At 37.9% G+C, this 21731-nt stretch overlaps 1 protein-coding gene and 1 long non-coding RNA gene across 2 annotated transcripts in view; one reads left to right on the top strand and one right to left on the bottom strand.

Annotated features, from left to right (window-relative positions):
• The window catches only part of LOC137084708 (uncharacterized), a 34405-nt gene that overhangs the window by 2388 nt on the left and 10286 nt on the right, over positions 1-21731 (top strand). The window lies entirely within an intron of this gene.
• On the bottom strand, positions 1476-16578 carry galnt17 (polypeptide N-acetylgalactosaminyltransferase 17). Its single transcript, XM_067451100.1, has 12 exons — positions 16031-16578; positions 12132-12411; positions 11806-11989; positions 11259-11425; positions 8901-9075; positions 6317-6514; positions 5539-5656; positions 5187-5372; positions 4967-5104; positions 3291-3386; positions 2710-2871; positions 1476-2616 (listed from the first exon to the last, which is right to left on the bottom strand). The coding sequence occupies exons 1-12, from the start codon at positions 16031-16033 to the stop codon at positions 2479-2481; spliced, it is 1845 nt and encodes a 614-aa protein (XP_067307201.1). The 5' UTR covers positions 16034-16578; the 3' UTR covers positions 1476-2478.

Here is a 21731-nt window from a genome sequence, read left to right as displayed (position 1 = left end):
CAATTTGAAATATGAGGACATTTAAAATTTCCTCATAAACCATGTTTATGCTGTAATACCCATGTAGGCTAGTTATACAAATTTGTGTCCTCATAAATCACATAAACAGTCACACACACACACACACACACACACACACACACACACACACACACACACACACACACATAGGTGAGTAAAATCTAATGTGGCTAGTGATATTATTTAGTCGCCTAGAAGAGTCACATATGCGAATGATTACTTTCATTGTAGAGGGTTGCATTTAGTTTAACATTCATAGTTTTACATAATAATAATAAAATGTGACCTACATTTTATTATTTGTAGGCCTACTGTTGTGCTTCCGCTTACTGGAGGTACCAGCTCACAATACACTTTAGCATTATTTCACTAGTGTGAAGTAGTGTAACGATGATTAAAAACTCAAAGTTGTTGTGAAATACCTGAAATTATAAGCCACAAATCTCAGAGTCTTTATAGACAAAATATGGAAATCAGTTATACCTGATCAGATACCATCAGTGATACCTTGTCATTAGGTGTGCAACCGCCCCTTGGAACACGATCGTCAAATCAAATTTGATCACGGAATATACTTTCACTGAGATACAGACACAATGACAAATGATGATGAATTGTTTTTGTTTGTTTTTTTGCCAAACTATGAAGCCATAGCACACTTACTCACAAACATAAGCCATTTCGCTCTGCTCTGAGAGTGAATCACTAAGTTAATGAGCCAGTAATGAATGACGATCAACCGTGATGAACTATGGAGGCGTATCATCTTTTTATAATTATTTACTCTTGTGCTATGAACTCCAAAGTCATTATGTGTATTTGAGAGCTGTGAAGCGTTACAATTACTCATTGCTTCACAGCTTACCATAAAAAGAAACAAGCCTCTACAACAAAGAAATCCATGAACCGATATACAGCAGAGCTGTCTATACAGCTGCCAGAGTTGTTTAATGTGGAAAGATGAAAAAGAATATTTTCCCTAATTCGAGTTGTAAATGCATAATAAACAGTGGTTGAATATTTATCAGCCCTCAAACATGTGGCGCAGCTCACATGACTGGGAGTTGTCAGTCACAGAAAGCCTGAAGCATCACAGCAGGAGAGGTTTGGCTCAGTGGTGGGAGGCGCTCAGAGGGTCGATTAGTATGCACAGTTGATGTTCTTTTAAGTTAGAACAGCCTTACATTTGCTGAAGGAAGGATTGTTGCGTGAGGAAGCTCAGCTGGTGCTTTTTGACACATCAGACCAGAGTAACAGAACAACCTCCTGTTACCGGAGCATTGTAGTGTTTGCTACAAATCTTCAAATGTCACCCTACAATGTTTTTCTGGAGGTAAACTTTGATCTTTAGATATACCGCTGCGTTGCTGCCAACAGTTCTTCAGGTAAAGTAGCCAGTGTGGTACTTATATAGGGCATTAAACTTCGCTTTTAGACATTGAGCTCTACAACTCTGCAGTTCACCATTTTATTCAAATCAGTCCTATTCAAAATGGAAGACGTATGAGTGCAACAACATCTGAAGAAACTGTAGTTACATGTACAGTTTATGACTCATTTCACGTGACGACAATTCCTGACGATCATTTTCCCATATTCCCTTCGCCTACATACTGGCCTTGTTGCTTTAGAGTGAGGTTCAAAATAACAGTATGACTACTACAGGATCCATTCAGTAGAAGATAGAGCTCAGTTACCATAGTTACTGTTAAACTGTGCACATAATGCCATTCTCATGAAGGGCTACTGTATAAAAAATATGCAATAAATAACATATTTCCAGGGCAGACAGCTTATTAAAACAGAAAATGGACTGGGATTTATAACTGCTGACAGTGGGAACCTAAAAACAAGAGAATGGAAGAAGAAATAGACAGTACGACTCAATAATACTAAAAATGAAGTCTAAATAAAGGTATCTTGAACTTGTTTTCCAGAATGCAAACTAAATGTTCATGTATTTAATTTAAGAGTAGACTTAAATGATGCATATAATGTTGTATAGAGTACTTGCAATACAGCAGTCAATCATTTGCAACGTTCAATCTTCAATTTGGTTTCAGCACTCACAATTTGAGTCACTTGGTTGAACCTCAAGTATCCTATTGCAAACTTAAGGAACTTCAACATCAAGTGCCTCAAAATCATTTAACTGCATTGAGGTTACTTTAGGAACTGTTGATGTTCTTTAGAGTTCTTGCAAGAACTTATGGAATCCAATGTTCCCTTTAGAGAACTGTCCTTTTTGAAAGGATGTCTAGAGTTTCTCCAGAAGGAGCAAATCCGAGGAACCTGAACGGTGCTTCAAGTATCTTTTAATCTTTTTGTAACGTGGAATGTGGTAAGACTAAAAAACTAAAACACGTACAAGATCTGCACCCCTTCGGCTTGAGTTCCCAAGCACTTGATGAGGGCCATTGAGATTCACAACTTTCTAAGGGCATGGGCTCACTGCCCTTAGTCCTGTTTCATCAAATTCTTGATGTTCCACTTCTGGCCAGTGCAGGAACGCAGGATCAGAGCGTAGCCGAAGTATACGTTAGCTGGAACAATCTCGAGACAGCGCCCTGTAGCTTGGTTGATGATTGATTCATTCTTCAGGGAACAAAAATAAAGAGAATCATTTTACTGACCAAAGGCAAAAGGCATTTTTTACCAAGTGCTCTATATAAAACATGACCCTTTCACCTGTGCAAAGCGCCAAGTTTTCTGCTGTACGCTAGAGACTTTCTCGCAGTTCAGGAGCTGTGGGTAGTTGCTGATTTTATCATCGACCACACACCGAGTATCTTCGCCAGTGCTTCCCAGGGGACCCAGGAAAAGATAACCCTCCTTAGTGTAGCGACCCAACTACAAAAGAGACCACAAAGGGGGTAATGTGAATTTATTTAATTCAGCGATTTGGTTACTAGGTCACTGAGTCATTCAGGGGCATTTTGGCACCCTAAACTGATGATGTTTGCCAGATAGATTTTGGCAGTTATGGCTTTTTCCATATTATTGACAATTATTTTTTTTTATTGGCTGGGTCAGGTTCCAAAGCCGATAAGAAAACTGCTTATGACTAGATCTGGAAGTTCTGGTTTCCAGGTGGAATTCTTATTTCTCGTCATCGCATTGCTTAGCTGCCACTGATAAACAGAAAGCAGAGAACTGTGTCATGAAGAAACTCCCTCTAGACGTAACCTATTTCCTGTGTTGCGAATGAGTAGGGGTTTAGTGGAGGTCAGGTCTGTGGAGATGTATAGCTGTGAGGAGTGCGGCTCTACCTGAGGGCCCCAGCCATGGCAGGGATGCAGAGTTGCCGTGTGGTTTTCCTTTATGCCCTGGTCCACACACAGATGGGTCACATTGGTATTGCGAATCTAGAACACAGTAAAAAGATGAAGCAGTTGATAGTTTGGCCCGCTTTTTGTTTGTTAACTATGATAGTTTACACAAAAGTCTTTTAGGGTGTGTTCACACTTGCCATTTTTGGTTCGCTTAAAACATACTCTGGTGCGATTACTCTTTAAGTGCGGTTCAATTGGATAAATGTAAATGCTGCAATTCGAACCATGGCGCACACCAAACAAGCGGACAGAGACTCCTGAAAAGATGTCTCGGCCCGCTTCCAAACAAACCCTGGTATGGTTTGAATTAAATATGAACCAACATGAACCAAAGACATGTAAATGAACCAAAAAAAGGGACATGTTGTCACAAGATGGGACCCTAAAAAGGGCCGAATGCTCAAGTTAACAGTTTTTTTCTCGTCATAGTCGCAATGTTGCCCATCACAGTTCGGTACAGGCATCAGAACTGCGTCTCCTTGTGGTGGATCTTTGTTTGTGTGTTTGACGGAGGAACCAAACTACAGGTGTGAATACACCCTTACTCACCCTGATACCATATCACTTTATTTCTTCCTTGAAACACAAACAGAGATATTTTAAAGAATGTTCACAATGTTTTTTTTATTTTTATACAATGGATGTGAATGGTGAATGTCTGGTGGGGTCAAACTCCAAAAATAACAAAAAAGGCAACATAAAGCACCACTTAAACACTATATTCCAAAGCTTCTGATGCCATACAATAGCTTTGCGGTAAGAACAGACTGAAATTCAAGTCAATATTTGCAGTTTGGTGTCACAATGTGTCGACATCTCTTGAGTTAAAAATATTTTTGATAATAAGATGATTGGCCAAATAATGTTTTTAATTTTGTTTGCTCCTGACACTATGCAACCATTTGGACTAGGACTTGGAATACAGTACAATAGCACAATTTTAAAGTGATTTGTCACTTTTTTTTTAGCTTGAAAGCCCCAGTCCCCATTCACTTTCATGTATGAAAAAGTGTGCTGAGGATATTCTTCAAAATCAGTTTTTGTTTCATTGAAGAAAGTCATACAGGTTTAAAGGAACATGAGGGTGAGTAAAGGATTTTTGGGTGAAATAACATTCAACAATAAGTAAGCTAAGAATGTTCTTCCAATAAAGCTTTCAAGTGCCAACTGTGACCCAGTGTTAAAGTCTGCATGAAATCAAAATCGATCTTATTTACTTGGTTAGCAAATATTACAGGTCTTATGGTGAACAGTTAATCCGTGCAAGTTAATACACAGAAAAAATTTGTTTGCCGTAGTAATCTTTAATCAAAATCTGAAAAGTCACTTCCGGTCTGGAAACGGTGTTCCTTCTCAGATGTCAGTTTGACGGCTTGCGGTTTAAAATGCGTAACCGCTCCCCTCTACCGTTCGTCTGCTATGAGTGAGAGATGGACAAGAGGAGCGCTGAACATTTTGTATTGCCTATAGTGTATCGATGTTTAAAAAGCACATTTTACACAGAAGTCACTTTCAAGCTAAGCAGCTTTCAGTTGGTCAACGCGGTGAATCAACCAACACCAAACTGAACTGTGGCGAAATCTGCTTGAGGAAATATTTTATGGGACACTTACTTCTCCATAAAAGAGAGTGTTGTTGTATCTCCTCATCTCTGGATAAATATTGTCGAGGTACCACTCAAAGCTTTTGCACTGAAGTCTTTTCCTGAGCGCTAGTCTCTGGGATACGTCTCCAAAGTCAATGCCATGGTTCTGTAGAGATAAAAACGTAAAAGCCTTTTTGTACAGAATACTGATAACCTATTATAATACTGAAAATATATTAAGTGTTTACCTTCATTGGGAGGTTCCATGCCAAATAGACATTAGATTTGTATTGGTCCATCCATACTTCTGCCACTCGGAGAGCATTGCGTCTAGTGTGAAAGGCAATGTTACTGTGGTAGGGCTTTTTTGTTCTTGCAATATGGGCCACTCTGGAACAGGGCAGAACTTCCATGCTGCCCCCACACAGCCAAACCTGGGATTTGAAAATATACACACACCTATAAAATTTCAGTTCTGGCATAATTTTAAAAGCAAAAAAAGCTAAAATACATTTTAAATGAAGGTTCTGTGGACTGAGCGTAGGGAGGCTAAGTTATGAATGCTCTACTTTAGCGGAGGGATGTGGGTGGCATACTAACCCTGATTCCCAGCTCTATATTTTCGCCTCCATACACGTCCATCCCAGCATCCAGTAGGCCCAACTCCCCAAAGTATTCCCGGTTTACCACAAAAGAGCAGCCTATCATTGCGGGTGTCCTAAAAATACAGATTTTTCATTTTGTTTCAATTATGCCCTTTCTCTGATTTACTGAATTCATGAGTTCACACTTACATCAAATTAAATAGAGTAAACATTATTTGATTATTCATATTTGGCGTGCTGTCCGGGGGAGGGCTCCGGGCTCGGAATTTGGCCTGAACCCAGAGTACCCCCGTGATAGAGATACTCCAGAACTAGACTGAAGTTTATAATAGCTTGTGTTAACATCTAATAAGAGTTTGTTAGAATCAAGTGAGGAGATGGGGTGGTAGAGGAATGCTAAAATGAAAATGGTCAACGAAAAAAGGGTTAGGGTTAATGAAGAAAATAATTATAAATAATTTAAAATATTATGAAATTGAAAGCATGAGTGTAAAATAAAATGTATTTTATTTTTATGTTTTTTTTATGTTGAAGCTATATTTTTAACATTATTATTATTTTTATTTTTTTTCATTTTTGCTTAATTTAAAACAGATTTTTGGTTTATATGGGATATGTGAATTAGTTTATTTTATCTCTGCTTTGAACTGTGGATGAAATACTGTGCTGGAATATCATGCTCAGTTGTTATGCAACAGCAAATTAGTCACAATCTAAACAATGCTTACCTCATTAAAAACCCAGGATTGTGTTCAGATTGTGAAAAGTCATACCTGATCGGTGCAGAAGTGTCCCCTTCATCCCACCACTGTTTGGGTGGGCTAATGTACATACACCAGAGCTCCCAGTTATAGCCGTGGCCGGAGTTCTCATAACGTTCCAGCTCAAACGTCTCGTCTTTAATGTTATCTATGGATGGCAGGATGATCCTCTTGTGGTTCTCCTTGATTCTAGACAGAACTGGTTCAGCCCTGACAAGGGGATGTAGAGGGTAGATCATTAAAGCAAAGCTGTATAGCACAGTGCTAATAACACTTCTTCAGCTGTGCTGTGGAGCTAAATCTAATCCTGGCTTGTGTGTGTGTGTGTGTGTGTGTGTGTGTGTGTGTGTGTGTGTGTGTGTGTGTGTGTGTGTGTGTGTGTGTGTGTGTGTGTGTGTGTGTGTGTGTGTGTGTGTGTGTGTGTGTGTGTGTGTGTGTGTGTGTGTGTGTGTGTGTGTGTGTGTGTGTGTGTGTGTTTCTCACCTCACTTCAGCAATTAGATGAGGGCACATGAACCCTGTTTACACATAGTATTAAAATCTGTTTAATTCTGAACTAGAGCTCACAGCACTTAATACAAGTGTGAACGGGGCCATGGCACTAAATGATCTGATTACAGAAAACCCATTTTAAGTTGTCAAAAAAGCATGATTTATATATATATATATATATATATTTTTTTAAATCAGCTCAAGGTGGTATGGTCTTAAGATGCTGGTCTTGGTTGTTCTCAGGCTGGTTTTAAACTGTACTGGAACTCTTTTAGATGGTCCTAAACCAGTTATACACCAGGTTTGCAAGGCTGGGAGTCCAGCTAGAACTTCTGAAGACCAGCTTGGCCAGGATGTGAGACCATCTTAAACTAGCTATAACCAGTTTAATCCAGTTAAAGCCAGCAAACCATTTTAAGTTGGTTTAATTGCTAACGACTGACACTAGAGACTGCGGTCTTTAGTGTCCTTATTAGCTTGCCCCTGTGTGGTTTCGTGTCCCACTAGGACTGGAGGGGTTACATGAGGCTTTGAAAGAAAATAATTGTGTTGGATTTTGTTAAACTGTCTAAAATTGTATAATAAATTATCTCAAACGTTTCCAACAATGTTTAAATCCGAGAAATCAGCTATTTTAACCATGTCCTTGCGCCGCAAGTCAATTAAGTCACATCTGTGCTACCCTTGATTTTACGGAAACATTAAAGACGCTAATAAAATATTAGATGTATTTTATTAGACAGGTGAGCAACTGTTTGAATATTAATTTATCAACAGAAAACAAATCATTGTTATACAGCGCAACACGGTTAGTCTTATGGTTTGAATCACTTGTTTTCTTGATTCACCGCGAGTAATGTTTTTACCATGCCTCAGAAAAAACAATAAAATTAATTGCGTTTCATTTCGTCATCCTGTTTGGGAAATTATATTTCAATATAGATCTAGATTATTGCAACAAGTCTCTCATACCAGCCACAGAGTGAGCCCGCAGGGTAAAATTATAGTATTAAACACACTCAAATGTATAATTGTTTTAACCATGTCAAGCGGCACTGCGAAGAGCGTAATAAAAAGCATAAAAGCTCAGAGACCGGTGTTTCGTGCAGGTCTCTCTCATAATCATTCGCTCTCAAGGGCTCTCACAGCGTCCTGCTTCATACCTCCGTAACGTTAATAAAACTTTAATACATTCACTCATTCATGAACAGTGTTGCCATAGTTACTTTGAAAAAGTAATCTGATTACTCCTTTAAAAAGTAACTTAGTTACTTTAAAGATAACTAGATTGTAAAAGTAACTAAGTAAGATTACAAGTTACTTTATTAGTTATATCCAGCAGTTGCCGACAACACCCCCATCGCCTCAACATAGAAATGACAACACTCACTTTTTTGGAAGTGCATTTTTAACAGTAATGTCAACAATGTATCTCCTGACATTTTAAGTTCAAATAATTAAATAATATTTCCTAAAAAAATACTCTCCCCGAAATGCAAGAAGAAAGCAAAAATATATTTTTAATTTTTTTACTAAGGAAAATGACTAAAATAGTAACTCACAGTGACTAAGATAAGTTACTTTAATCTGATTACTGGTTTGGAAATAGTAATGTGTTAGATTACTCATTACTGGAAAAAAAGTAGTCAGATAATAATAACGTGTTACTAAGTAACTAAGTTACTGGCATCACTGTTCATGAACATGATTTCACTCCGTCAGATTACTTTTCATCAGCTGTGGAGGTGCAGAGTCAAGACTACAACTCCCATGATTCCATGCCCACTCACTGCATCAATCACCTTTATTTTGAATAAGTGACCTCTAGCATTTAAACAAACTGTGGCTTTAAGAGAAACCCTGATTTTTTGGCTATGCGTTTACCCTCCACTTGAAATCCAATCACGAGAAGTACCAAGAGACATATTTGAGATGCATGTTACTATTGGTTTTAAACAGCTGTCATCTGTCTCGGCTGAAAGCTTCTGTTTAGATCACCCAAGACGGATGTTAATACCAACTGTAAACAAGGCCTGCGGAGTCAAGGTAAGAGTGAGACCATCTATAAAACCAAGAGCATCGTGTAGCGAGTGCTATATTCTCACCATGCTGGCGTAAACTCAACATGGGCATCAAAGAAGCCAGTCACCTCCCCAGTGGCCACTTTCCAGCCCTCGATGCGAGCACGGATGAGGCCTTCTCTCTTCTGATTGCGCACTATTTTGATAAGACCCGGGTAGCGCTTGTTGACATACTCCTCCAGTGGCTCTTTCAGTTGCACTGTCATGCATAAACACACACACATAAATGGTAAAGAGGGAGAAATCTCGTTACATGGTGCGTGAGTACTCGTCGCTCTGTTTAAACTGCACCAGAGGGAATGTGTCTCCTACGCCAAAACTCTTCCATGCCTTTGATGTGTGCTACCGGGATCCACACCATCCCCCTGGAAAACACGTTCATAGAAAGTGCTCCCTTTCCCCACGTTAAACACTGTCATCTGCATTCCGAGTGACAAACCGTGAATCACTGACATTATGAGGACAGAAATGGGTGTGCTGCTCGCCTGCCCCCTCATTTCAGCAAATACAGGCTTTTCCCCCTGCGCTGATGGACGGTTGGCCCTCCGCCACCGGCTCATGCCAACAATGTGATGGAAATTGAACTGTCTCTCTGGGAAGGCCTGAGCACACACTTTGCTACAATAGACAAGCATAGCCATGTGCAACGTGAGCAAAGGGTGCTTGGCAAAATACTCCGGTTTATCAGTGTTGACAATACAGCACAATGGATTAAACCCTGTGAGAATTGTTTAAGAAACTATATTTATGCGTTTTCTATTTGCTATGTGGTTTCTAAGATGGGTTTTTAGTTCATCACTATAGTTGCTAGGAGGCTGGAGTTGAGTATTTGGTGGTTTCTTACTGGTCCAAGGCAAAAGAACCCAGACATATACGATCAATTCCTGTTGGAAAGATTGTATTTATTCATGCACATGAATGCCACTACAATGTCGTAATTATAAGTGGAAAACAATGTTTACAGCAAGGCCATAACCAAGTCTTAGACATTAGGGGACCAAAGTTTTTTTTGTGTCTGTGGGGGTGGAGGGTGTTTGGTCTTATTGGTTTATTTAAAGGAATTAAATTATTAAAGAATGAAATGGGATTTAAGGAAATATAGAAAAATATTAGAACAGTAAAAGTGTCAGTTCTATTGTAGTATTTTGTATTTTATTTTTTTACATTACTGTCATTTTTAAAAAGAATCTAATTCGAACGGATATCAAATATCAATCAATGTATTCAAATATATTCGAATATCTACGCCCCCCCATCCCATCCATCTCAAAACGATTACAATTTCATTCAGTTTGGGCATTTTTATTACGACTGAGGTGTTTATATGGAGCATTTTCATTCAGATTGGACTTTTAAACGATTACAGTGCTCCATGTAAACGCACCACACTGTAAAAAATTGCGCTACATGGCACTTTAAAAACCGGATAGTTTATTTATAGTTAGAGTACGGATATTTCACATCATGTTCGAATGCATATTCCAATATCGAATAAAAAGTGACAGCCCTATTTTACAATTGTACATTCACTCTTATTTTCTTCTGCCTAATATGTAAAATTGCAAAACGTTTTGTCACACCAAAATCAGTTTTTTCATAAAATTTCAGAAATTTTCAGACATTTCATAAAAAATGTCAATTTGCATCACTTGATATTACTGTTGATCGCTAAAACTGCAGGAAATACATCTTATGTCGCACTCTTTCACTGCCATAACTGAAGTGTCACGTTGGACAGTAAGCCCCGCCTTCTTTGATTTTATTGGCCATCTCACTCATTCTGACAGTGACAGTTAGATTGCTGAGGCAGACCAAACCTAAAAAATTTAACATTTTACTTTCGTCATCCAAGCAACAAACATAGCGGTGTGTAATGAAGTACAGCAGAGCAGCATCAAGAATATCAAATATCGGGGGGCACAATTTGGCCATTATAATTATTTAGGGGGATTCGTCCCCCTCAATGTCTCTGGTGATAACGGCCCTGGTTTACAGCATCTGTAGTTGACAGTAAATTGGTATTAAAATTACTATTAGATAGTATTGTACAATTATGATAGAATTTATAACAATTAGGTTTACATCGTTCGAAATAGAATTAAAAAAACACACTTGATGCACATTCATTATTCATCCTTGTTGAAGTATAGAGATTAAAAAACCTTGTGTTTTTTTAAAGAAAAGGTACATCTTGTCAAAATCAAGGTGATTTGAAGACAATTGACATTGTAATTACGACTTTACTATTGGTAAATACAAACCTTCCAGCAGGACTTGATTTTTTCAAACCATTTTATGGTTCACCAGAGAAAACCATGTGAATAACCACCAAATATGTTTTTGTACCCTGCTGATTAAAGCCAACATTATCTTATTTCTCACCGTCATCACTGTTGTCGTCCACCAAAATGATCTCTTTTAGAAGATGAGCCGGTGTGTGGTTGACAGCTGAATGGACCGAACGCAGAATGACGGACAATGCCTCATTTACAAAGATGAAGATGATGGAAATCTGTGGCAGGTCATGGGAATAAAATGCCTTTTTGCATCTATAAAAACACAAACATGGACATCACATCATAAATCACATCATTGAAGCTTTGGTACACACCTTTAACCCTTTCATTTCCTAGAAGAAGGAAAGCTTGCTTTGCTTATTTGTATTTTCACCTTAATAATTATATATCCTAGTGAGGCTCAATATGAAGCTTATTAACTTCAAAACCGTAAATGTTACTTTCTTCTCCAGTCTTGGTATATGGAAAATGTCATATGCAAATGTTTCTTGACATTCTATCTAGATAAAGTATAACAATGATTTTTTTTTGTTAAAGACAAATATGAAAAAAGTATGCAACATAGTTAACTCATTCCATATTACATCAAAAGTAACTGTAAAAAATGATAAAATAAGGTCACTGGTACTAACTTGCTGGGCCGATAATCTGGAATAGATCTATCCAGAGAGATTTTGTCACTCAGAAATGCATTGTAGCCATATTTCTCCCTCAGGTATTTGGCTTCCTTTTCTTCTCCCGTTGTAAGTGTGGCCGGTATACCTCCTCTACCTCGGCCTCCAAAACCTTCGATGAGTCCAAGAGAATTGGACAGACCTATTCAACATAAATGACTCAATTATTCAAATGGTTTCTTGTCCTGTAAAAAGGCATTTTAGTGAATAATACTATGGTCAGGCTTTACGTATTATTACAGTATGTAGCTACTTTGTGGAGCTGTTAGTGATAAAGGAGATACCATTCAGTTGTCTGTACACCACATCTTCCAGTGATCCCAGTCTTTTCAAGAGCACATCATGACTGATGCTTATCTCCTGAGCAGATCCATTCAGATGCGTCTGTCCTCTCGCATCGGCAGCCGCCTGTTGACCTACAGCTTTGGTTGTGCGTAAATTGCATTTGCCCCAAAAAGTGATGAAGCCAGCCACCGTAAACACATTCAGCACCAGTAAGATTTTCCATCTTCTCATCACAAAGGCCATGAAAGATTTTGGTGTTCGGAATCCAGCGAATCGCATCTTGAAAGACATTTCATACACAAAATTAACTTGTGATGTTCACTGAACTGATCTTTTCTGATATGTTTATTGATAGACGCAGTAGCTATGTTATGTAGAAGAGTATTGTGTGAGAGAGAACGAATGTATTACCCAAGGCCGTAACCATGTCTGGAACTTTCGAGGGGACCAAAGATTGTTTTTTGCGATGGGGGGGAGGGGTCTTTTTATTTAGATTTAAGGGAATAAAGAAAAATAAGAACAGATAGGTCTAATTTATAGCCTAAAGTTGTAAACTAATACATTTAAACTCTGCAAATAATATTTCAAATATGCACACGTAGTTAAACATATCCATTGTAAAACAGTTGTCAAATATTAACTGTTTAGCTTATATCTGACAACACACACTCTTTTGCTGTAAAATCTAAAAGCGTTGCGTAACTTGCGTTGAAATTTACACTTATCTTCAGTGAATGTTAAGCCCTGCCTTCTTTGATCCGATTGGTCATTTGATTGTTAGACCGCTGAGGCAGATCAAAATATAATAAAAAATGTAAAGAGCTACATTTTACCTTAAAGGTCCCGTTCTTCGCGTGTTTTCGAAGCTTTGATTATGTTTACAGTGTGCAATATAACATGAGTTCATGTTTCGCGTGTAAAAAAACAGTATTTTTCACACAATTTACTTATCTGTACAGCGCTGTTTCCTCTGTCCTAAAAACGGCCTGATGATTTCCTTGTTCTATGAAGTCCCTCCTTCAGAAATACGTAAAGAATTCTGATTGGGCCAGCGCTTCCCGTGTTGTGATTGGACAGCAGCTTAGCGCACTTTGCCCAGAAAGGTCCCGCCTCTTAGCGTAATAGGGAGATGAAAGCGCTGAATGCGCGCTCTTCTCCACGTGGGAGAGCAGCAAGACCACAAACCTTTTTTGCGTGTTCTTGTGGGCGGAGGGTTAGTCAACAAACGGTTCTAGTGATGTCATTACATCCCTGCACTTCCTGCTGTAGTCCAAACCGGCTGTTCGCTGTTGGCTTTGAAAGGGAACTTCTGTTAAATAAAATATCTCGCTTGGCATTGAACTTTGAGCTTTATAATTTTACAGGTATTATTTATGCTCTAACAGCAACATTACACACTAACTAAAGTTTGAAAGATGGAATCGCGAAGAACGGGACCTTTAAGAAATATCAAACATTAAGGGGGACAATTTGGCCATTTCAGCCTGTGTTGGTTACATCCCTAGTATTACCTGCATCATTTTCCCTCAGGTCAGTGCTTTGTTCATAAAAAATCAGTTTGAATGTCCGCTGCAATATCTTTTTCTTTTAACAGTTAAAGGGTTTTCCCATGCCCTGACACTGACAGCGCTAGTCAAATAATTTGTTAGTTGTTACTTGTTCTCAAGTTTCTCAAAATGTTTTGGCTTTAATATTTGTATTTTGTGGTAACCATTTTATAAAAGCTATAAGGTAAGAAATGCTGTGCTGTATCGTAAATAAGTCACGGGTCAAAGGTGTTGTTAGGCACGACGTTAAGCGTCAGTAAAAATAGTGTTACACAAAGTAAATCATATTATATATGCCGGGGCTACTTTTATGTGAGTCATATTACTCCGCCGTTTCTCTGTGGTCATGAACGGCAGTTAAAATAATTAAAGGTGCGGTATGTAGTAATGACAGCTAGTGGTCGAAATAGATAATGCAGTCCAAATTCAAAATATTAGAGATCATTGTTTCCCCGCCCCTGTCCCCTCCTCCTCAGACTCGACGCTCACGCAGGTTGCCAGCTTAAAGACACGCAACAATGACATGAAAGCCACACTGTAAGTTGATAAGTTGATATGTTCTCGTTCATAGAGATTTTTAAATGGATGTCGAGGCTTTTTAGGTCGGGTAGAATCAGCAATCTCTGACCCAGTTTGCTTGCTGGCTTATGGCTGCTGCAATACACTGTGTTTTCTGGTAACTGGTAACCTGTGGTGTTGAAATGCTATTGGGTAAACTGGCAGCTTGTGGTATCATACAGACTGGGGATGTCACAAGTACCGTCACTGCCGTGCACTGACACAAGTCGGTACTGAAATTTAAAAAATGTGATACCAGCGTTTCTGTAGTACCGAGTATATTCGGTACCCGCAGCTGCGATCAGTCTAGGGATGTTAAATGATTAATTGTGATTAATCACATCCAAAATAAAAGTTTGTGTGTGCTGTGTATAATGTATATTTGAATGTACACGCATACATGTATATATTTTAAAAATAGTAAGAATAATATTTAAGAAAAGCAAGCTCACTTGCTGTTTTTTTTAGCCTCTGCCATGTCACTATATGAGGACATGAACACATAATATAAAAAAGCCATTTACTGTTTAATTTGAGAAAACTGTCATATCATCATGAACACACAGAAACTCAAAGGTCTTCACTGCAACCTGTCAAAATAAAATTTTGGTTTAACTTGAATAAATTGACAGAAATATTAGGCTACTGTTGTAGGCTAGTTTATTTATCTAAGTCTCTATGTAATAATAATTCTACTACTAATAATAATTCTTATTAGGTGTGCCTAAAGGGTTTCTTTTATATAAACAATGTTACAGTATGTCACCTTTAAATGTTTATATGTATTATTTACTTATGATTGTCATCATAAATAATAAACTCATTAAATTAATTGAATTAAAAAAATAGTTAAAAAAATTATTTCAAATAATTTTTAAAAATTTTAAATTTGTTGTGGTACCGATATTGATACTGAAAACTGTACAATTTTGATGGTATTGGTACAGACCACTGGAATATTTTTATGCTTTAGTAAAGTGAAAACCCTACATGCAGCACCTTTAATTGACTTCATCTTTCGACTTGAAACGGTTATGTTAATATGGCCTCAAAGGACTTCAGTATAATTTTATAGGGAGCATAACACTTTTGATACATGATGGACTCATGGTCTCCAGAACTACGAACTGGTAAGGTAGATCGATAAGAGGGAGGAAGTTTGGAATGCCTACTTTTTTATATAACAGATAGCCTATTAATATTAATAATAATAATATACAATAATATTTTAATAGCACATTATTCCCGTTTCTTGCTTAATTGATAGCTTTCTACACAATAAAAGGGACTATACAACGTGTCATAAAATAATTTAAACCAAGTCAATATTTCCATTGTCCATAACAGTTAAGCCTGTTTATTACACTGTACAAGCGTGATAATGTACAGTTCGCTGATCATTGCCACAAAATCCATTTCAGAGTGATAGCCTAATGATTGACCGGCTCAACGTACATTAAACTAATCTTTTAGACTCACAATTCTCTAGCTACTTAATTTTATGTTTCTGTAGCCTATTCATAATTTCATATTTTATTTCTTAACATTATTTAACAATAATTTCCTCTGTTTAAATGCATGTATGCCCTCTTTTCGTAACACCCCAAATATGTTCTAGATAGGCAGCTCACTACGTTTTTAGACACAACAGGCTTCTGTAAATCAGACTATATGAATCTCCGTCATAGCTACCCAACTGCTTTATCTGACCAAGAGCAAATGTGTCTTGTGTAAAATGTGTTCTTGTGATGCTTATAGTTAATTTAAGAAATGTACAATTAGCTATAACTTACCATTTCGGATTAGTAAAATGCATCCTGCACTTGAACATAGTGGAGTCCGCCTGTGCGCTTTCATCCGTATTCACGCGTTTTTAAGAATAAAATCCACGTGGGAAATATTTACATACTTAAAAGAGTCACAGCAAAGGTCCTAAACTGCAGTCACTCAAGACATCTGTCAGATTCACGAAGTCTTCAATGACAAACACAGCTGTTCTTTGCTGGGAATAATGTCAAAAGATGTGTCGAGAGGTCAGGCTTAACCTGTGTGCTTGCCCTGGATAAACAGACGTAAGATCCCTTCACTTCAGCTACGAGACCCCGCAGACGCAACATCATCTCCAGCCGGATTCCTCCACATCAAGCGCAGTGCTTATAATAAGCTCTATTTTATATCCCGCCGTTATGTGATAGCCCTTCCGCGCAACGATGATCCAGGAGCTGTCCGCATCTCGTTCCATCTACACTGTTTTCAGCAGTTGATGCGCCCTGTTAAATCGTTTTGTCCACATAATGCTGGATAGCGCCTCGGATGAGACTGATGGAAAACACGGAGTGGATGAGGCTTGTGGAGCTTCGTGGAAATAGAGCTGCTTAGCCTACGCGTGCGCCGCGTAACGTTTCTTGTCTAGTAGTTATATGACGTGTTTTGAGTCAGTTTATAGAATTGTAAGAAATAATATATACCGCAATGTAAAATTAAGATAGACTGTTTGAGCCACTATTTGAGTTGAATTGGCACACTGGAAGGAAATGGAGAACCTCCTTTGATCACTGAGAGTCTTTGGTCTTCGTGCATAAATGTATATATGAATGTATCTTGCATGAATGGCTATATCCTATGGGAACATCTAGAGTTTCCCTATTCAAACCATTGAGGGCAGAATCTTGGGAGATGTTGTCTTTACCTCACACCAGGTATAAAAGAATTCCCCGGACGGACTCGGGATGAATTCATTTTTATCCAAACATTTGTTCTCTTTTCTAGTAAAACATATTTAATATTAAAGCATCTTTGGTGTTTTTATGGTTTCTACAAAATAAAATAGAGGGTAAGGCAAGTATGATGTCAATGATAGGCGATTGGTTAAACTTGCTTATTTCTCTGGATTTAAACATTCTTGTAAACATCTGGGATAATGTAAGTAACAAGCCAACAACATTTAGACACTGTAAAATCCAACAGTGATTCAAACAGTAATATTCAAATACCCTCTCAGAAAACCCAAATTGAGATTAATTGATTGATTTGAGTGCCATTTTGTCAAGCAAAAACACCACCATTATGGTGATCAGTGTTCCCTTTGGTTGGGCAAATATTATTTTAATTCTCTTCCTAGTGATGCAACAATATTTTTTTAGTAAGTAATTAGAGTTTACAGTGTAACACTGTGGTTTTTGGATATTTTGAACAGCCTGAAAGTGAAATTTAAAACAATGGGTCTCATTCACTAAATGTGCATGCGCACAAATTTGTGCATGAAATCCGCATATGAACAGGTTTGTGTAAGCACAAACAGAACAGGTGCTGTGCCTAATTTGGACTGCCGGCCAAAATTAGTCTCCCCTTTGTTGAAGCTGCTAAACCTAAACCTAAAGGCCTGGGTATAATTCATTTTCTGCATCCTGGTGTGTCTTATACACAGTCGTGTCCGCACAGCTTTCAGAGTATACTCAACCGAGAAGTACAGTACAATTGTTTTAAGTCTTCTGTCTCTTAAAACTCCAGTAAAAAAATAACCAATGGGTAAATAACAGATGGCTAAGAAGACGCGAGTGAGAAGGTCTCTGTGCACTCATCCCAAAGAGCGCACACGTCTCACAGCGCGCAAATATTGAGTTATCTTTCAAGTCTTGCACTTGAACGGACAAACTCACACAAGACATAATGTCAACATGTCCATCTTGATGAGTATCCAAGCAGACATAATCTGAATACACCTTAAGGGAACTTTATACAGTCGAGAAAGAAGACGCATATCCCTGTATTAGGTCTTAAAGGGGTAGTAGCCTTTACTGCTGTCTGTCAAACAAAAGATAAGGACATCGCTCACTGCTCTTGATTGAATAGCTTGTGTAAATTTAATAAGGATTAATCTTTAATTTAAACAGTGAAATATGCAATTATTTTACATTTGATTACTCTATTCAATTTTTCTACCTAAAAACTAATGTTAGACCTACCTGAAAAACCTGAAAAGCATTGTTTATTTTATAAGTATATTCGCTCAATAGTATTTATTTGCGTGCTGCTTGTATTTAAGTTATTTGTTCTTATTTTCTTCATTTTTATTTGACAGTAGTCCTTTTTCCCCTGAACATAGTAAATTCAGAACCATACCGAAACCATGAAGCTAAAACCGTTATACAAACCGAACCGTGAGCAATCTGTACCGTTACACCCCTAGCGTAACGTATGTGAGAGGGTAGCACACACATTCTGAAAGCCTTCGGCAGAATTCAGATGAGCCCTTTTAATCTAGATTAATCAACATTCATTTTAAAATTAATCTAGATTCAAAAAATTAATCTATGCCCACCTCTAATTATAAACTAATCTGTTTTTAGAGATAAAAATCTTTACATTCAATTTCCATGAAAACGTATCCCAGAGAACGATCTACTTGGTAACCATGTGTTAATTACCCCTAGGTTCATTTTTCACCCGAGTTGTCCTTTAAGTCTTTCTTGCGCATGCACTGTTGTACATGCACTGTCCCCTCTGGTCCTACTCGGCCTGCTCCAAGCTTTTTTTTACCTCTCAGTATCTGGCCTCCGTTACACTCACCCCCTAAACCTCCCTCCCATCCGGGTCACGGCACCAATTTAAGCCTACTCGCCCCGCTCCGCACAGCTCTCGCTAGTTGGCCTCCGTTACAAACAACCTGCCGGGGGTTCAGAACTGAGAAAAATGTAGAGCTCTGAGTCTGAGTAAATGTATTGCTGATGCTTAATTTGATTAGCAAGTCATTCATTTTGGACTTATTTATTAGAACTGGTTATTAATTTCTCTTGCAAGATTTGCCAGCAAGCATGATGATAGATTTTTAATTTTTGGATAAACTATTCTTTTAGAACATGCTTAGGCAAGCAAGCTGTATTCACAGCACAGTAGGGGATTATTTCATTTTCAGAGGAGATGGGTCTTAGAAGTGGCATTTCGACGTCTTAAAGGAAACGTCCAGAAGCATCATATCTGAGTGCCTTCGATATCCATTTTGCAGCTCACTCACTCACAGCATTTAACAAGATACTTTCACAGTAGCACTGAAATTAAACTTATAGTAACCAGGAATACATTCTTATAACCCATCTATCATATATAGGTGAAGTGTATTTTGAAGGTTTATTTGAAGCTGTCATCTTCGATGTGCATTATTAATAGTTGTAGGGGTTGTTCAGTGGCTTTCCTCTCTGTTGCACCTTTAAATTCCACGAGTTAAGGAGGAAATAGGTCACCCATATAGCCCAAGGAATTGATGTGCCTGGCCGCATAGCGGTAGATCTCGCTACACTCACATTTTTCCCTCTCCGCATGGTGGGTCTTCACACAACTGCATTGTGTGACCTGTGGTTCTTCTAAAGGATTTACATTCTTGTTCTTGATTACTTGATAAACAGGAAGTGGCATAATGAGGTTGGATACTGAGTACAAAGATGAAAGCAAGGATGGGAGGAACCCAATGCATTAAAAAGTGCTCTAAATATAATTCAGAGAGCCACACCCATAACAACATCATCCTCTGACTCAGTTTGATTGGGTCAGTTTGTGATTGGCAGAATATTGGGTTTTATGTTCAAATGAACCGACTCAAGCCAAATATAGCTTTAGTCAAAACTGACTGTATTTATTTTATTTGCACACATTTATGGTCTTATTGTCAATAATTTCTCAGTGCACTTTCCAAAAGAAAAAAACGCTTGTCTTTCTATGGAACCCAGCACATGACGTGGAAAAAAACCAAAACATTGTGACCACAAATTTTTTTCATAATTGTAGTTAAATTGTGGAACGAAGGAATGGAGGGAACCATTGGTATGATTTGACTAACAAGAGAGAACAAATATATAAAATGGAAGTATCTTTTCCCAGCATGTGGTTATTTTTCTGCCTCTAAAGTAACTAATGTTGAAGCACAATTTAAAAGGAGCACATGAAACACATTCTGTGTGTATTGTCAGCAATAGGGCTGTGTGATATTGAAGAAAAATGCGATATACGATATCTTGTTAAATAATGTGATATTCGATATGCGAAACGATATTGCAATTAGTGTGTAAAATCTATTTCAATTATATTTTAAAAATGATTTAAATACTGAGAATGAAACCCTTTGTGTTTCATATTCTTTCTGGGAAAAGGAAGCATCGCTATAACTTCTGAAAGGGACCAGCTGTGTTTTAGCCAACATTTGTGTCACACATTGTTCACGTTTCGGTGTGTGTGTCAAACAGCGCGAGACTGCTTATTGTATTTCGCAAATTATTGCTTTTAATAACTCTTTTTAACGTCAAGCAAGTCACATAAGTAACAATAATGTGCCCAGTCTATTCTCTGTCCAATTAGTGACCTAAAACGTACACTTTTCACAATGTTGAAGTAGCCTATTAAAATCTAGGGGTGTCAACAATAATCGATTCGGCGATGCATCGCGATGCGGGGCATGAACGATTCAGCATCGATGCGGCAAAGTGCCATAATCGATTATGTCACTGTTTATTTTCTGGCGGACGATAAAGTTGTGAAGTTTCAAATACTTCCGGTTCCGGGCGCAATTAACCTTTATTCCACAAGGTGGCAATGTCTGATACCCAATGATGAAGTGACGTTTCACTCATAGTTACCTTTGACAGAAAACGAAACGATAATTATAATCCGCAAAACTTGAAATGGGTTAGTGATTTACTTCAGAAAGCAAGTACTAAACACAATCATATGTTAGTGTCACTGTCTCTTGATGATAGATGTGGTCAAGAAGCTGTCAGTGATCAAAATATTGATTTTGAAGACATTGAAAATGAGTTTGGAGAATATGCTGGAGATCGCGAATATGAGGCAGATGCTGAATATACTGGTTAACGAGCTCTAACGAGGTCATATGATGATGGTATTAAACATCTGCTCAAACTGAATCCTTCCAAGCTCCAAAAGGTAACGAAATAGGTTTTATTTTATTCTTCTGTAGCTGTTACTCTAAAATCAGGAGTTTTATATATTATCACGACAGGTAGAGGTCTATCCATGTTAAATAGATCTGGGTCGCTAACGACCTGAATATGTAAGAATGTTTGGTGAAACAGTCATGCATTTAAGGGTTAATTGCATTTTATTTAATTTTATTTAATTACATTTTATTTTATTTAATAACTTTTATGTCAAAGATACAGGAGACACATAGCAGCCAATACAATCTGTTGTTTAATATCTGCTTGTATTGCCTTATGACTGATGAAAAATTTGCTTTGTGTGCAGCAGAATTTTGATGCATTACAATGCATCGTAGAATCGAATTGAATCGAATCGTTACCTGGTGAATCGTAATCGTGAAGGCAGTGCCAATGCACACCCCTATTAAAATCATTCAGATATTGCGAGCCATTGCGATATGCATATTGCGATATGTACATTTGCGATATTTCGATCATTTCAATATATTGCACAGCCCTATAGTCAGCAATGTAGTCATGCACAAAATATAGTAGACAAGACAAA

Source organism: Pseudorasbora parva, chromosome 8 (genome assembly GCF_024679245.1).
Source record: "Pseudorasbora parva isolate DD20220531a chromosome 8, ASM2467924v1, whole genome shotgun sequence".
NCBI lineage: Eukaryota > Metazoa > Chordata > Actinopteri > Cypriniformes > Gobionidae > Pseudorasbora > Pseudorasbora parva.
The sequence above is the reverse complement of the archived record's forward strand: the minus strand, read 5'-3'. Positions and strand labels throughout refer to the sequence as shown.

What these genes read in the sequence shown, in the direction of transcription:
- galnt17 (XM_067451100.1), bottom strand. An exon ending in GGTGTACAGACAACTGAATG is followed by an intron (nt 11,990 to 12,131) that starts GTATCTCCTTTA and finishes TATGTTGAATAG; the next exon opens with GTCTGTCCAATTCTCTTGGA. An exon ending in GTTGAGTTTACGCCAGCATG is followed by an intron (nt 6,515 to 8,900) that starts GTGAGAATATAG and finishes TCCCCTTGTCAG; the next exon opens with GGCTGAACCAGTTCTGTCTA.